This window comes from Trematomus bernacchii, unplaced genomic scaffold (genome assembly GCF_902827165.1).
Source record: "Trematomus bernacchii unplaced genomic scaffold, fTreBer1.1, whole genome shotgun sequence".
Taxonomy (NCBI): Eukaryota; Metazoa; Chordata; class Actinopteri; order Perciformes; family Nototheniidae; genus Trematomus; species Trematomus bernacchii.
Window position 1 is genome coordinate 21,582,969 of NW_022987720.1, and position 17,596 is coordinate 21,600,564.

The 17,596-nt window shown below is 44.3% G+C and overlaps 1 protein-coding gene across 1 annotated transcript in view; it reads right to left on the reverse strand.

The window, feature by feature from the left end:
• Window positions 1–17,596, reverse strand: part of lmtk2 (lemur tyrosine kinase 2) — a 35,526-nt gene that overhangs the window by 15,410 nt on the left and 2,520 nt on the right. The window contains 6 exon segments of the mRNA XM_034142364.1: window positions 10,248–10,335; window positions 10,694–10,812; window positions 10,925–11,001; window positions 11,268–11,304; window positions 11,306–11,422; window positions 11,556–11,689. Of these exon segments, the coding sequence (XP_033998255.1) occupies window positions 10,248–10,335; window positions 10,694–10,812; window positions 10,925–11,001; window positions 11,268–11,304; window positions 11,306–11,422; window positions 11,556–11,689 (572 nt within the window).

Sequence of the window (17,596 nt, forward strand, 5' to 3'; positions counted from 1 at the left end):
AAAATGAAGATGTCCTAACTGTTCTATTTCATACTTACTGACCGCCAGAGGCGGTGCTTTAGCACTGGATATCTTCTGTCTCGCGCATGCGTAGGTCGAATATTTATATCAACAAAGTCACGTGTGACCTCGTATAACCCCGGAAGGTATAAGTTCCGGTGTTGTCAACGAGTTCAGTTCTTTTTCATCTTCTCGCTGCGCAGGTTACTACTTTATGAGTAGAAGCCAAGCTAGCTTATTGAAAATTCTAGCTCATCGCCTGTAGCCTTGCGATCGTCTCGATCGGAGCTGCGGGCTAGAAACGCTCGCCCTCCAAAGGCTGCGACGAGCTGTCCGCCCTCCCAAGGGAGGGGACCGCGGTGTTCACCGCTCGGACCCCAGGAGCTCCGGACCGGTAAAGAGCGGACGCTCCTGCACGTCAGCCGGTGAGATCGCTACCATTTATCGCTGATTGTGCTATCTATTCTCAAGCTAATGAGATAATTGTGTACAGGTTAGCCGAGGGCTCTCGCTAATTTGTTACTGCGCTAGTGAAGGGAGCGTCTCCGCCCCCCCTTTCACTGCATACATTTGGTTACTTACCTGTTATATCGTCCAGTCAGCTGAGTGTTTTCGTTCAAGCTAACTGTTACGGCGCTAGTGAAGGGAGCGTCTCCGCCCCCCTCTCACTACATATATTTGTTTCCTTACCTGTTCTATCGTCCAGTTAAGCTGAGTGTTTTCATTCAAGCTAACTGTTACGGCGCTAGTGAAGGGAGCGTCTCCGCCCCCCTCTCACCGCATACATTGTTTCCTTACCTGTTCTATCGTCCAGTTAAGCTGAGTGGTTTCATTCAAGCTAACTGTTACGGCGCTAGTGAAGAGAGTGTCTTCGCTCCCCTCTCACAGCTCACAATTAGTTCCTGTTCTATCCTCCAGTTAGCTGAGTGCTCTCGCTCAAAGCTAACTTGCTACAGTGCTAGTGAGGAGAGTGTCTTCGCTCCCCTCTCACGGCGCACAATTGGTTATTTTATTTAATCGTTTATTTGACAGGGACAATGCACTGTAATGAACACTTAAAACATTTAAATGTGTCAAGCGTAACAGTGCCAGATTTAGCTTTGAGCTATTTTCCATTCCCTCACATAAAACATTTAAGGAAATTACTTTTTACAAACATGGTAAAAAAACAAAATACATGATATGCAAAGAGTGGCAACGACATATAAAGTGTTCCATCCTCCAGTTAACTGAGTGCTCTCGCTCAAAGTTAACTTGCTACAGCGCTAGTGAAGAGAGTGTCTTCACTCCCCTCTCACAGCTCACAATTAGTTCCTGTTCTATCCTCCAGTTAGCCGAGTGCTCTCGCTCAAAGTTAACTTGCTACAGCGCTAGTGAAGAGTGTTTCCGCTCCCCTCTCCCTGCACACAGTTGGTTTAATGCCCGTTCCATCCTTCAGTTAGCAGAGTGCTCTCGCTTAGGCTAACTCGCTACGGCGCTAGTGGAGAGAGTATTCCCTCTCCTCTCACGGCATAAACCCATTAACTGACTTCATTTTTTCTCACCCCAGTTAGCAGAGTGCTCACGCTCAAGCTAACTACTATTGTGCTCACTCCCCTCCACTGCATATTTGTTTCCTGGCCCAGTTATTTACAGTCAGCCGAGTGCTCTAGCTATCGCTAGGTCTAACGGCTCTAACACCTGTATGGCTCCTCTTTAACCAGAGGATGGCCATGACCTTTGCCCCTCTTGTCTTGGCCTCGAGCATCTGAGGGAGGGCCTTTCGGAGGACCCGTGCATGAATTGCACCATCATGCCTCGTGCGGTAAGAGCTGCTAGACTAGCCGAGGTTGAACTACTGACTGAGGGTGGCCTTCCCCCTGCACAGTCGACTCCAGCCCAACCTACCCATCCTAGGCGTTGGGCCGCAGAGGCTGCGGGTGCACCGCCCAAGAAGAGGACTAAGCCTGATAGGCTGTCCTCCAGGGTGGACCTACTCACTACTGAGCTAGCCCAGATGAGGTCACTCCTCTTGGCTCTCCATTCTGGTGGCCGTACAGAGCACGCCGCTGCACCCGATCCACCCGTGGCTGAGCTGGTTCTAGAGGACGATGTGTTCTCGATGGCAGCTTCAGCCACTCAATTTAATGAGTATGACGGGGAGAGCCCATCCCATGCTTCTGGGCCTGGCTCCTGTACCTCAGCTCATGGTCCCTCGGAGGAGGCAGATGACGGCTCCATGGGTACCGTCATTCGCATGGCACTGGCTCACCAGTAGCTGGATGCGCAGCAGCCCGAAACAGCGCCTGCCAGTGCGTTCTTTAGGCGCACTCCGGCACCCGCCACCCGCACTGTTCCTCCCTCTTGTGAGTATCTGAGGGAGTTACATGCATGCTGGAGGGACACTAAGGCTCTTTACAGTCTTACGTCCGATGGCCGAGCCTTGGTAGCCATGCAGGATGCGGCAAGAGTTGGCCTTGACCACACGCCGGCTGTTGAGCCTACCATTGCTTCCCTCATAGTTTCCCCTGACGAAGCTCTGAGGTCGGAGGCCAGGTGCCCTCGACTCCAATGTTGGGTCACTGATGACCTGCTCACTAAGGCTTACGATGCAGCGGCGCGCATGGGCCATGTAGGCACCTCATGCTCGCCCTCTCAGCTTCCCTGCAGCAGGATGCTCTTAGCGCTTCCTTAACCCAAGGGTACAAGCTTCAGTTCCGACGCTGGCCCCCAGTCTTCAGCCGGGTCAAAATGACCACCATAAGCGACCCGGCAAAATAAATCGCCCTAAACCAGGAGCTGTCAGTCCTCCTTGCCAAGGGTGTAATCGAGCCTGTGGACCCCATCTCACAGCCCGGGCTTCTACTCGACCTACTTCCTGGTAAGGAAGAAAGGCGGTGGACTTCGCCCAATCCTCGATCTGAGGGGACTCAACAAGTTCCTAAAGATTTTACCTTTCCATGTGCTGAGCACAGCGGACGTTCTTCGTACCGTGGCCAGGGGGGAATGGTTCACGTCCGTCGACTTGAAGGACGCTTATTTTCATGTGCCTATTGTGCCTCATCACAGGCAGTTTCTTCGCTTTGCCTTCAGAGGTCGTCATTTCCAGTTCAGGGTGCTCCCATTTGGACTCTCCCTCTCCTTAGACGACTGGTTAATCTGTGCACCATCCGGTTACAGACGATCCAGGACACGGCTCTCCTTCTCTCTCATGTCGCCCGGCTAGGCCTCAGGGTGAACATGGAGAGGAGTTGTCTGAACCCCTCTCAGAGCCTAACCTTCATTGGGTGGCTCTGGACACAGTCACTCAACCAGCGAAAGCAGTGTTCTCGCCCCCACTCCTGGTAGACGTGATGCTTTATTCTAGCAGCAGCCGACTGGATAAGCCGTCCTGCTAAAACTTCTTGTTTTTTCCAGCTAGGTGAAGGCAGTGCTCTCGCTCCCGCTCCCTCTGCTGGTAACATGGGTGTAGTTACATCCCTTTTGTGTTCGGCGAGTAGGAGCGTTGCTCTACTCTTTCCGTTCAGCAGGTAGCTGGTGAAGGCTGTGTTGTCGCACCCCGCTCCCGCCTACGCTGCATCTGGCATTCGTTATTAACTCAACCAGTGAGGGCGGTGTTCTCGCCCCCGCTCCTGGTAGACGCGCTGCTTCATTCTAGCAGCAGCTGCCTGGCTAAACTGCCCTGTTAAATGTCCTTATCTAATCCACCTAGGTGAAGGCAGTGCTCTCGCTCCCGCTCTCTCTGCTGGTAACGTGGGTGTAGGACATTTACATCCCTCTCTGTGTTCGGCGAGTGGAGGCTGTGTTCTTGCACCCGCTCCCGGTTATGCTGCATCTGGAATTCGTTATCAACTCAACCAGTGAAGGCAGTGTTCTCGCCCCCGCTCCTGGTAGGCGTGTTGCTTGATTCTAGCAGGAGCCGCCTGGCTAGGCTGTCCTGTTAAACTTCCTTGTTTAACCCAGCTAGGCGCGGGCCTGTCCATCTGCTGCACAGACTCTGCTGTGGGACGCCTTGGCGTCTCCCCAACAGGAAGGACCTCTTGTCTCAGTTGGAGGGTCGGATGTGGCACCCCGACCCCTGCCACCTCCAGCTGTGGGTCTGGCCACTGGAGGGCCCGACCCACTGCTGAGCGACTGCATAGAGTCTGTCAGGAAGACTATTCTCAAATGCTAGGGCACCATCTACTCGTAGGCAGTACGAAAACAGGTGGAAACTGTTTTTTTGACTGGTGCCAAGGGCGAAATGAGGACCCAGCATATTGCTCGGTACCTACGACCCTTGAGTTCCTTCAGTCCCTCCTGGACGACGGCCGGTGTCCCGCTACCGTCAGGGTGTATGTGGCTGCTATATCAGCTCAACACGCAAGGGCTGACAACAGCACAGTGGGGAGCCATAGGCTGGTATCCCTCTTTTTAAAGGGGAGCTCTGAGGCTTCGCCCCCCGAATATCCCAAGGGCCCCTACATGGGACCTGCCCTTGGTGCTGGATGCCCTATGCTTGCCTCCTGTTGAACCTTTGTTACAGGCAGAACTGAAGTGGCTCTCAGCTAAGACTGCTTTCCTTCTTGCCATCACCTCAGCAAAGCGTGTAAGCGAGCTTCAGGCCTTGTCCGTGAACAGCTCGTGTCTGAGGTGGAACTCAGATGGCTCAGGTGTCACCTTTGGCCGAACACAGCGTTCCTCCCTAAGGTGCTGGCACGCTCTCATTTTAATCGGCCTATCCAGCTGGCACGGTTTGACCCCCCATCAGGAGAGGGGGAAGAGAGGTCAAGACTCCTAGGCCCGGTGCGGACCCTTAGAGCTTATGTCCAGACTACCGCAGGCATGCGTCAGTCTGAACAGCTCTTTCTGTGTTACGGTGGTCCTAGAAGGGGCTGTGCGCTCTCAAAACAGCGCTTGTCCCACTGGATCATGGACGTCATTGCCCGGGCATACAAGGCGAATGACCGTCCCTTGCCACCCAGAGTAAAGTGCCACTCTACCAGGAGTGTCTCCACGTCATGGGCGACCTTGAGAGGTGTGCCCCTGGAGGACATATGGGCTGCGGCCACATGGGCATCTCTGAGCACATTCGCCAGATACTACAGGGTGAATGTTGCCGCCCCTCACCCGCTGGGTGTGGTCCTCCTGCAGAGTCCGCCTAGGCCATCCTTATAGGGGGAGTATTCAGACTTCCTCGTGACTCTGTTGGTATAGGTCATCCAGTGCTAAAGCACCGCCTCTGGCGGTCAGTAAGTATGAAATAGAACGATAGTTACGTATATAACTACGGTTCTATGAATACTGGATGACCGCCAGAGTTCTTGGTCACTCGGAATCTTGTGTTTCCGCGAGAAGATTCCATAGAACTGAACTCGTTGACAACACCGGAACTTATACCTTCCGGGGTCATACGAGGTCACACGTGACTTTGTTGATATAAATATTCGACCTACGCATGCGCGAGACAGAAGATATCCAGTGCTAAAGCACCGCCTCTGGCGGTCATCCAGTATTCATAGAACCGTAGTTACATACGTAACTATCGTTTTATATCATCTTAAACAGTACAATACATGAAATACACAGTCATCAATTTGAGAAACTGTTTCGGACATGTTCTACTATTAATCGAATATGCCAAATGATCAATCGAGAAAAAAAAAATCTGCAGATAAGTAGATGAACATCTACAGCTCTTTTGGGATCACAGGCTCAAAGATCTCTCTGTGGTTGGACTGAGTCCTGAGGGGCTGTACATCTGAATTACATCAAGCCGTGTGCAGGTTCACAGAGCTGGTGGGAAACTGTAGTTATCATTCCCCAACATGTAGCAGACTGTGTAATGGTCGGGACACATTTGTTGTATACGGGCAGAGGACATTTGAAAGATAGTGTCTTTAACTGTAAAGCAAAGGGTCCTTTAAGTTGTGCGTTCTTCTTTTGAGATCATGTTCACCACAGTGTTGGAGTGAAGGAGACTTGTGATTAGCCGGAGAACCGAGCTTCCCTGAGGAATAAGCTACTAGGAACATAATGTACACACATGAGATTCCCCACTGTCTATGAGGTGGGGAGGCTTTTGTTCAATCACATGCAGTTACTGAGCGTTTGTGTCCGTGTGTTTACAAAGGCTTTAATTTTCCCTGGGCTATCTCACTTCATGCAGCTTATATCAGTCGTCTTACGTAAGCAGCATAGTTTGCGTCGACCACATTTACCCCCACACGAAAACAGCTCTGAGAAGCTGTCTTCACAGAAGGGCTATATTCAATGTATGGTAAGTGATAGCCGCTGCCCGTCTTTTTCGGTGAAGCCTCCGCAGCAGGTGATTAGGTCTGGGTTTCAGAGGCAGGGTTTAATGCTGTTATAAAAAACAACATTAACATTGAAAGGCAAAAACAATTAGGCCTTGTGTCTGACCCTTAAATAAAGAAGTATGTGCTAAGTTCCTAATGCACAGATTAATTTCTGGCTCAGCCATCTCATGATCGAGTTATGTAAAGAAAAAAAAAATAAGTCAAGCGGATTAAATCCTCTAAGCCACTCGTGGATACTTTAAATTGGCTATATTCAGATTACTGTTAACTTTTGTAAGATAAAAAACTATTTGTCCATTGAGTAAAGGCTAATGTGAAATCTAAACTAAAGTAATGTGATATGGCAAAGGCAAAGAGTGTCTTTGTTAAACTAAGTTATATAAAAGGATGGGTTGCAATCAATAGAGCCTAATAGCCTATGGAAGTAAAGAAAGGACACCGACCACATATAGGCAACATTACCCACGAGCTAAATTATAATGCTAAATACGCCTATAGGCAGCGCATGGTCAGTAATGCACAACTTAATAAATGCCATGACAGACCGCTTCCATAACACTGTGAGAATTGTTGCTTTAATGACGGTAATAAATGGAGGAGATCAACAACTTTGGAAAGCCACAAGTCAGCTGGCTTATGTCCGAGACCCTGAACCAGAGAGGGGTCTGACTAACGTCCTGGCCGGGCACCAGGCAGGAGATCCATGCATTAGAAGCTGTCACTCAGGCTGTGGTATGTGGCATTCTGTGCCCCTGCACCAGTTGCTTGATGTATTTTGATGTCGAAAATGCTTTGAGTCAGGGTTACCCGGCACGGGTGATATGGGACAGAAAAAACGGCATCAATCACAGGGCTGTCCGAGGGAACGACACAGTATATTGGCTTTTTGGGATTAATTTTGTCCAGTGCGCAGCTGCGGTGTCACATTTCAACTTTTGGCATCCCGATTGACATTGACTGAAGAAGTAGGAGGACACGGACGAATCGACTTTGGCTTGACATTTAAGATCAAAGCGGGTTTTAACGCTTTTTTAGCAGTTAAGTATTATATGGGAGTTTGTATGGGTAAGTATGGAACATGTAAGGTATTTATTTAAAGAAAGATAACATGTTTTGTGTAAGACAATCCTACTTGGATCCAGTCCTCAAAGCTCTTTATCCAACAAGGGATAACGGGCATAGACATCAGTCAGTTGTGCTCGCCTCACAAATTATCACCTTCAACAAACAGGACCAGGACTTCCCACGCCATCTTCCATAATGACTCGCACTCACTTGTGGTAAGTCACTCACCTTGACTAATTTCCATCTCTTGTCGCAGACGTCACTAAAGCTGGCTGGGAAAGACCACAATGCCAGGAGCCGGGCCAGGACCGGGCAGCTGGACAATACCCCGGCCCCTCAAAGTTATGTAATGTCCGGCACGATGAGCCAAAGCATTACCATGTGGGACAAATGGGAGGCAGGGTGGGGGCGGAGCATTGGTGCCAACTAAACATCAGAAATCTGTTTCATTTTGTTCAGCATGCATATGGAAGAAGTTAATCAAAATCCAAGGAGTGTAAATCATTTTTTTACGCGCTGCACATTTACAGAAACGCAACTAATGCATAGAATGAACATTTGAGTCCACGAGCAGGATGTGATGTTTCGCTGTAAAACAACTGTGAAGGCTCAGGTTGTACAGACTCATTAACTGTTACCAAAAAAAGGACATCCTGTATCCTGTCATCGAGGAGTCAGTGGGTGGACAAGTCCACCCAGACACACCTGGGTCTCATACACTCACACAAACACACACAATGCAGCACCCACACAGAGACACACCAAAGATGATTTATGACTGGCAGGGTGGGACAAGGGTCATCTAATTCAACAGGACCCTCACATAGAGATGTAAAGTTAAGATTGTAAGCGGAGTGAGTGATTGTTATCACATAAGTGTTTAAACCCAGTCCGTGCTTTGCCCACTTGGGGGCTGCGGAAACAAGTTGTTAACAGTTGCTTTATAAACATGCAGCCGTTACGAGCAACGTTTAGAGGGGTGTTTCTGGACACATGCCAAATGCATTTCCAATATTCACCCTTTATTAGCTCAGTTTTGGTCTCTACCAACTCCTGAGGGAATTCTAAGTGAATGAAACAGTAAAGTTGTGGACTGATCATCTGAACTACACCATTAGAGCTCTGTAAAGCCGTGGGGATGCATTCATATTAACCTTTGTTTATTAATCTCTTTGCAGAAGTCTGAGCTCTTTAAGTACACTCTCTGTAGGACCATCAAAACCAGCGACATTGTTTATCATTGTCATTTGATATAATGTAATTAGGATAAATACATGTATAAAAACTATGAAAATAAAATAATCACCAGTTGCAACTAAAGATACTTACAATTAGGGCTGTGCAATTAATCGTAGTTTAATCGCAATTACGATTTTGGCCTGCCACAATTATGAAAACAACATAATCGAAAAAAACGATTATTTTGCTTTGCTAGGTTGTGACAGTGCACTGCAACATATTTGATCTAATTTATTTTAGTCTAATTTATTTGTATTTATCATATTTACATATGTTTAGTAGCTTGTTGAAGTGCGCTCCAAAATATTTGTTGATCTTGTTTATTGGTATTTATTATTTTGATATTATTTATTTAAATGTAAATATAAATGTTTCATTTATTTAATTAATTTTTGTATTGGTTTTTCAGTTGAATTATACGTTCAGGGTAATCAACAGTTCAAAAGATACTGTTCAAATTATTATTTGTATTTGTTTTAAAGTTCAATAAATGGATGTTTTCAAAGTCAATGAATAATCGTATTTAATAATCGTGATATCAATTATTGACCCAAATAATCGTGACTATGATTTTTGCCATAATCGCACAGCCCTACTTACAATTACAAGAAAATGCAAGAAAACAAAAGCTAATTAAGTTGACTGATAAACTAAAGCAGTTAAATCGGACCCCTGAAAGCAGCATGCATGGACTATTAAAGTTGAGTAAATGTTGACATCCTAAGGCAGGTTTTGAGGCGCTCTCGTTGATGGAGATCATCACATCTTGAGGTGTTTCGAATATTATTGCTCCTACTTAATAAGATAAAGAAGTTATATTGTGCAAAAAGCTACTATACTTCTCATCGTAAAAGTTTGTCTTGTTGAGATAAATCAAACAGACAGCAAGGGGGTGCTTATTTTTAGGTTTACGTTTTTGGGTTCTTGCATTGGTCACTGGGCACCACACGGGTTTCTTTAGGAACAGCTTAGTTGACTTTAGTCCGAACTCAGCGGTCTCCAACGGTCTCAAGACGCTATCCATAAAAATGCACAAACACAGCAACTGGTGTAGTCGACACCAGAGGAGCGTAAATCGAGCCTGTGGCTTTACTGGGTGAGGTGGGAATGTGAGAGGTCCCAGGCTTACACAAGCCATGCAACTTTAGGCAGAAGGAGGTAGGGGAGGTAGGGGTGGGAGGGGTGGGATCTTCCTGCATGCACACCCAGAATAGGTGAAGGGAAGCAGTGGATAAATCAGCTGCCATGGCAGGACTCTCTTCAATATGTTGTGATGAACAGAGCGGCTAATTTAAGATTGAGATAGTAGGCTTTCAATCCGGATGGTCACTAGGGCAGGTCAGATATGCATGCTTGCGGAACAGTTTTTAAAGGGGTCTTGCCCTGGGAATTTTAGTGAGCTTAACAGACTGACATGAGATCTTTCTCAAATTTCTCAATTAACGAAGCTTTTGAGCAGTAGATTAAGCAAGCCGTAAATAAAGAAACTCTCAATACTTGGACACTGGTACAGGACTGCATGTTCAATTAAGGAAGAATTATTAGCCAATATTAGGCAGTACGTTTCAAAATTGCAGATCTACAGTAGAATGTAAAAAAAAAAAAGGGGGTTGTGTCGTTTATGCAAATACATGTAAATACATTCAGCGCCTTTCGGTCACTCACCATTTCACAGTACTCAAAGACAAGCAGGAAGGGAATGGCCTCGACACACTGTCCCAGGCATTGGAGGATGTTCGGGTGCTGCAGCACTCTGTAGAGACACAATAACACAAAGCACGTTACTACTGATGTTAATTAGGGCTTCACTAGCTTCGCATTAACACCTTAAAATAATATCTGTAAGATTTGAAAGGAGATTCTGTCTGATGCAATGTCTACGAGGGAAGTTAGAGGGTGCTGCTCACATTACAGTGATACAGTCATAGAGCTATTTCTGTCCACATTCACGTATGCATTTCTTACTGAAAATGCATACTCAGTTTTGTAAAGGTGTCATTAAAAAAAATATAAAAACTACAATTTATCAATCAAATATTGTAACTATAGATCACCTGATAAGTACAATGTGAAACAAATTAAAAGTGTTTAGTGGAAATGAATGTGTGTACCTGTATGGATCCCCCTGCTGCAGGAAATCATTCTGCTCCTTGCCACTTGCATTAGCTTTTAACTCCTTCACCACCACTCTGGCTCCACCGGGATCCGTGTAGATTTCACTCAGAAGGACCTGTTATTAATACATGACGACACTTTAGGCTAATACAAAAATACAGAAAAAAATATCCATGTAGCTTTAATGCTTGTACATGTACATGAATACAATGAAAAACGAGTCTTACCTGGCCAAACCAGCCATTGCCGATCTCTTGGATGTAACTCAGACTGTGACGAGCTACCTGGACGTCCCCTGATCCCTCTGTTAAACAACAGAACAATGTTAATTAAGACTATACAAATGAAGTAACTCATCTATACAGCATGTCAGAGTATGTATTATAATGACAATAACAGCAACGAAAAAAACAATAATCCATACTTTTTCTAAATGTTTAGCATTAAAGGGTCTGTGTATATTTCAGGACACCAAAGAGACAAAGACAGGAAAAATGCATTATCAATGTGTCATTTTTACGTTTGTAGCTATGACTTTATTTTTTGTGTGTGAGTGTGCATGTGTCTGACCTGTGATGCTGACAGGAGGTTGGAGGTGGGGGGGGCCCAGGCAGGGCCACGGGGGACACAGCGAGGGTGTACACCTCAGCTGGGGAGTGCATAGAAGGAGTGTCCTCTGCCGGGGGAGTGAAGTCGATCTCATCCTCAAAGTGGTCCTCAAACTCCTAAATCAACAGAAAACAAGAATGTGTAAAATCACGTTTGTCATTCAACTATAACTTCCCACTACAACCCCCCCCCCCCCCCCCAGCTCCATGTTTTCCTTAGGTGTGGCTACCTGCCCGCCAGGACCCTCACCTTGAAGTTGATCTCCCTCTCCTTGCAGCAGGTCACACAGTTCACTAGCAGCACCACCAAGGCCACGAGCGCCGTCAGGGACACCACCAGGGACAGGTAGAGGGACACAGACCACGTGTCCCCTGTGCTTCCATCTGAAAGGAAAAAAACATATCATTATTCAAATTCATAGCTGTGATCAGAAATAACTATAGAAGAGAATAAAACGTTGGCACCTGAAATGTTTGTTACATGCACAATAGGGGTTTGTGCTCTCTTGATTGTACTGCTCTCTTTAAAGGTCCCCTATTATACTGTTTTTCATCAATATATTATAGGTCTCAGATATATACAAAACATGTCTCTGAAGTGTTTGGCTCCAAATACCAAACAGATCATGCATTGCAGCATCCCATAATCCCCTCTGTTTCAGCCCTGTTTCAAAAGTGCTGATTCTCTGTCTGTTACTTTAGATGAAAATAAGGAGCCACTCCCCACGCCCCTCTGAGAGATATTTGGTTAAAAAGAACACAATGTGCTCTAGGAGGAGATTCAGGTGATAAGGTGGGGGGGGGGTTACCTTGGTTGGTGATTGGCTAATGGTTACACAAGCCAAACAAATCGTTATGACATCATAAAGTGGCCAAAATCTGATCAGCTCATTTTCAGACAGGTTTTTATATAAATGGATCAGGACAAAAAGAGAGAGAATCTTTTTTCCTGAAACGTTCAGAATCTCTTTACACAGAGGAGACACATGTATATGTATAAAAGACATGAAAAAGTGGATTTTGCACAATAGGGTGATCTTAAGGTTTACAATTCTGCTAACAGGACATGGCAGTTGTCACCACCCGACCTCTACTCCTCATCAGCCATTCACAGAGACAGTTGTGGGGGTTTCCACTGGCTGATAAGCAGCTGATGGTGCAGCAGTGGTGACCGCAGGTGTTAGATCCGCGCTGGGGAGGATGCTGCTGGCCCAGCAGTTCGAGTGTCAGGGCTGACAGCAGCCTTGTGACCCCCCCACTGTGCTGCTCAGCTGCTCTCTCCACACTGATGCTGACCAACATACACACGGCTGAGGCTTTCCATCGCAGTGGCTGAGATTTCCAATTTGGTACAACTCAAATCTTTGTTCTGGAGAACTCTGTTTCACACTCAAACATTTATAAAAGCCAGATTTATTCCAGCGCCTGTTATGTATTCATGTGATAAATATAGATATTGTGCTATAACAGGAAATAAAAGGTGGGCTGAAGTGGGCGGAAAAAACAAATTTTAACTGGACTGGAAGTCAGACATATCAAGCGGATTTCAGGTATATTATAATAACTAAAAGATAATAACTAAAAGATAGGATAATTGTGTTGTTAATAAAAATGCAACAATTACCCAACTTCTCAGTTAGTGGACGACCAACAGAAAAATAATCAATGAATCCTTAAATACACTTAATATGTTCACACAGCAGCAAATACTTTGACATCCTCCCAAAAAAACGAAAATGTTCTGTTTTTCCCTATTTTTCTCATATTCAACTGAATAACGTTTTAATTGGACTGACAAAATAAAATATTTAAAGTGAAAACCATAGACATGAAGAAACTAGAATGGAAATGTTCATCCTTACTGACACTTTGTATAATACAATACACAGACACAAGAAACAATTAATAGATGAATGTAGAAAAGAATCAGCAGATTCATTGATAATGAAAATAAACGTCAGTTGCAGGCCTACTTGTTAATTGGCTTGTCTAAAAATGTTATTCGTGGATTGGAAGCCCACAAAGATTAGCATGTGCACGTTCGAGTATGGCAGTGAGTGTGAGCCTGTCACCACGTTCTTCCACCACTCGTCTTTTTTTGTCCAAAATGTCCCTGCTAATTTCTGACTGCTCATTTGAGTGCTGGCCACTTTTGTTGTAGTTAGTGATGTATGCGAGGAACAATCAGAAGACATTCAAGTCAATCATTTTCCTCTTTCCTGTGTCAGCAAGAAATGGTTTTAGATGTCGTCTGGGAGTGCGCCATGTTTTTTGACATATTTGTAATTTTACATATTGAATTTAAATAAATGTTAACATTACATAAGTCATTACACAATATCTGGGGTAATGTACGTGTGAGTGTTTACTGAAAGAATAGTGAATTTGGACCTGTGTTTATTCTGCCTCCCACTGGTCGTAGCTTCTCAGGTACATCCCGTCTGCTCGAGGGAGAATTAACACCCACTGAGACTCCTTCTGCTGAACGAATAGTTCCTGACAGACGAAGGCAAGTGCTGAATACATCCAGACTACAAACCTACTTCTAGTTGGTTTCTCATCGGCACGTAAAGGAGAAAAACAACAGACTTGAAAATCATTGTAATAGTCAGCCTGGCCAAACTAAGACCAATATATCTATAACCTTTTTTGAATACTGCTTTTCCAGATATATAGTATTGAAGGTGCAAACAAAGCTTCTTCAAATGATGGCATGCATTTGCTTCAACAAACTCTGCTCCTGCAATGTTAAAAAACGAACACATTTTCTGTCATATCCAAATCTCTCTGGGTAGCTTATCCTACGATACGTGTGTCATCATTAATCTGTATTTAAATGTAGGTTGGTAGAGGCCTTAAATGGTGAACTGAACAATGCTCTTAGTGCAGCAGCTCTGGAATTAGGCTGCTGTTGTCACGACCTACCCCTTTTTGATAAATCTATTTTAAACGAATACTGAGAGTCAACAAAATGTGAGACCATCTAAACTGCGAATTACGAACATGGTGAGTAGAAAATGAGCAGAGAACTTGGGATAACACTCCTTATAAAATGATAGTTGTAATGCATGCATGTGGCAAACAAGTGGGGGCGTTCTATTTGTACTGGGAAGTCACGAATCCAGAGTTTGCCTCCTGAAGATGGTTATCCGACTCGGGAAGTCAGGAAAACCCCACCAACCTCGACCTCAAAATCAAAGATGGCTGCTCCGAGCATCAATAGCATGATAGTTGCGAGCAAAAAATTGTTTAGAAGCCGTTTTGTTTTATTTCGGTCATTGGATCAGTCGTACATACCGTAATGTCAAACTTTAATCTGTGGACATAATGCTTTAGTGTACGGTACAGCGTCATTATCAACTGGTATTGCTAACAACGCCAAACACAGCTAACACGGCTGTTTTTCAGACTTGGGTGTGATGTCTTTCCCAGCTCTAATTTCCATCTTTCGTGTACCAACAGATTGCACTATTAGCCATTTTTCTTACTTCCATCGTTTCCATTTTAGTAGAGTACAGTGCAGAAATACATTTCAAAAAGAAAATAATTGGAGCAATTTGTTTTCAAGTAAACAATGTTTTTAGATAGGGATGTGCAATTAATCGTATTTTAATCGCAATTACGATTTTGGCCTGCCACAATTACGAAAACAACATAATCGAAAAAAACTATTATTTTGCTTTGCTAGGTTGTGACAGTGCACTGCAACATATTTGATCTAATTAATTTTGGTCTCATTTATTTGTATTTATCATATTTATATATGTTTAGTAGCTTGTTGAAGTGCGCTCCAAAATATTTGTTGATCTTGTTTATTGGTATTTATTATTTTGATATTATTTATTTAAATGTATCATTTATTTAATTTATTTTTGTATTGGTTTTTCAGTTGAATTATACGTTCAGGGTAATCAACAGTTAAAAAGATACTGTTCAAATTATTATTTGTATTTGTTTTAAAGTTCAATAAATGGATTTTTTCAAAGTCAATGAATAATCGTATTTAATAATCGTGATATCAATTATTGACCCAAATAATCGTGATTATGATTTTTGACATAATCGCACAGCCCTAAGATCTACCTACATGGACACGGTCAAACATCATGGTTAAGGGGGACAAAGTGGTAATATCAACAACCCCTTTTACATTGATACCAGAGGTCTTGTGCAGAACCAAAGCAATACTATGACATTGAGTCCTGTTCCCTTAAGATCTAGCAGAGCTGTATAAACAGGCTGAACAGGTCTGATGACAGCACGGCCCATCAGAGGGCAGATGAGACAAGAAGCAATCACTTTATCTCCTTGGGGAACATTAGATATGATCCAAATTGTCAGCCATAATTAAGATTCATGCCATGTCTACCACAGTACACCGAGCTATTAACGACAAAAATAGACATGATTGCTCAATCTCTCTTAATCTTTCAAAGACACCAAAGGTAACTTTTAAGAAAATGATGTCATGGTTTAAATACCTCAAACACCTATTTCTAAATAATGGATGCTTCCAAAGGATTACTGCCTCTATGCTAAAAATGGCAATAGGGAGACAGTGTCTGCGGTGAAATATTGATGAGAAGTGGAATGAAAGATTAAATGGGTCCATCGTCAGGACACATTCTCACGTAGATGTAGCTCTTAATGGAGATGTGTGCTTACAACTGTTTGCCACCTTGTTATTATCATCTAGAGCAGGTTTTTTTTAAGTATTAAATGGGCTGCTGAAGGTTATACTCAATCCCATTGCGTTGTAAGTGGAAGGCAGAGGAGGAGAACTGAGAGCTGACGCAGCCCAACCTAATCGACTGAGTCTGCTTAACATGCATCATTCTAAACCACTACACAGTATTTTACACAACAAAAACGGACAAACCCATAGCAATAGAAGAGGAAAATATATGCAGGGAGAAATCTAGAGGAATCAACATTGTCTGAAGGGAAGAAGCAATGTCAGCATAGGCGAACAAAGGGGAAAAACATTGTAGTGCCCTACACACGCTACTGGATGGGCTTTCCCTAAGTGATGGAAGTGCTTTCTAGTGTATTCATCAAAATCTCAGTGATAGTGCCAGGCAGAAACAATATCGACTGCATGCATTGCTGAACTGTTGCCATGCCACGCAACAGCCAACTCCCCACACCACACCGAGTGGGTACCACAGCCCCACACTGAGAGGGAAACCACTGACAGGGGTCTTGCACTATGCCACGTGGCCAAGAGGGTTTTACAAAAAAAAAAGGACTTGTCTTTCCCGAATTCAAGCTTAAGTTATTTTACAAAACTACACGCCAGATAACATGTGGTCTGATCCGGTTAATAGGACCGACCTAATATAAAATGCATTGGTTTCATAATTTTATACTAGCAAGGATTTCCAACATCATGAATCCAAGAGTGAGCTAAACCAAAATATAATAGCCCTGTTCCAGTCTGATCCAAAATATCTAATTTGCCTATTTTTCACGAAACATTTCCTCAGTCTTCAATTATAGCTTACAAAATGAGAATCTGTCGTTGGCAGGAGCAGGCGTTCAGAGGGAATTCCAATTGGCTTTATTAAAGCTTAACTTCACAACAATCCTGTGAAAAACGCTTGGCTGTAATTGCAGGCAGCTTTTTTTGTACAAGCAACCCCCGTCTGTTTGAGCCGAGCTGCAGGACTCAGAGGCTGGAGCTGCAGTCAGACAGAAAGACCAGGAGCTGGATCACGGCAGCTCTACATGTGATCAGTTCTACTCGGTTAGGCCTTATCTGAGTCATGGGTTCATATTATGACTTGGCAGGCTCCACAAAATGACTCAACTGGTTTTTGGGACAAATACGGCAGGGAGCTGCCAGGTCTTATTTCAATTCCACTGAATATTTCAGTAGGCAGGGATTCACGCAGAGGAGGAGCTGACCCATTTTTGCAGATTTCACCCACCAGTGTGCATAATTGTAGATATCTCTGCTTTCTGTTTTGTTCAAGAAGGGGGATGGATAGCCCTGCGGTTATGTTTGAATTCTGCTAAGATTTATGTAGTGGCTATAATGGGAAGCACTTAAAGGTCACCTATTGTGCAAAATCCACTTGTTCAAGTCTTTTATATAAACATGTGTCCCCTCTGTGTAAAGAGATTCTGAAAGTTTCAGGAAAAATGATTCGCTCCCTTTTTGTCCATGAAAATCATGAGCTGGTTAGATTTTGGCCACTTTATCATGTCATAACGATTTTTTGGCTTGTGCAACCATTAGCCAAACAGTATAATAGGGGACCTTTAAACTCATAGTTCAATTGAAGGGCA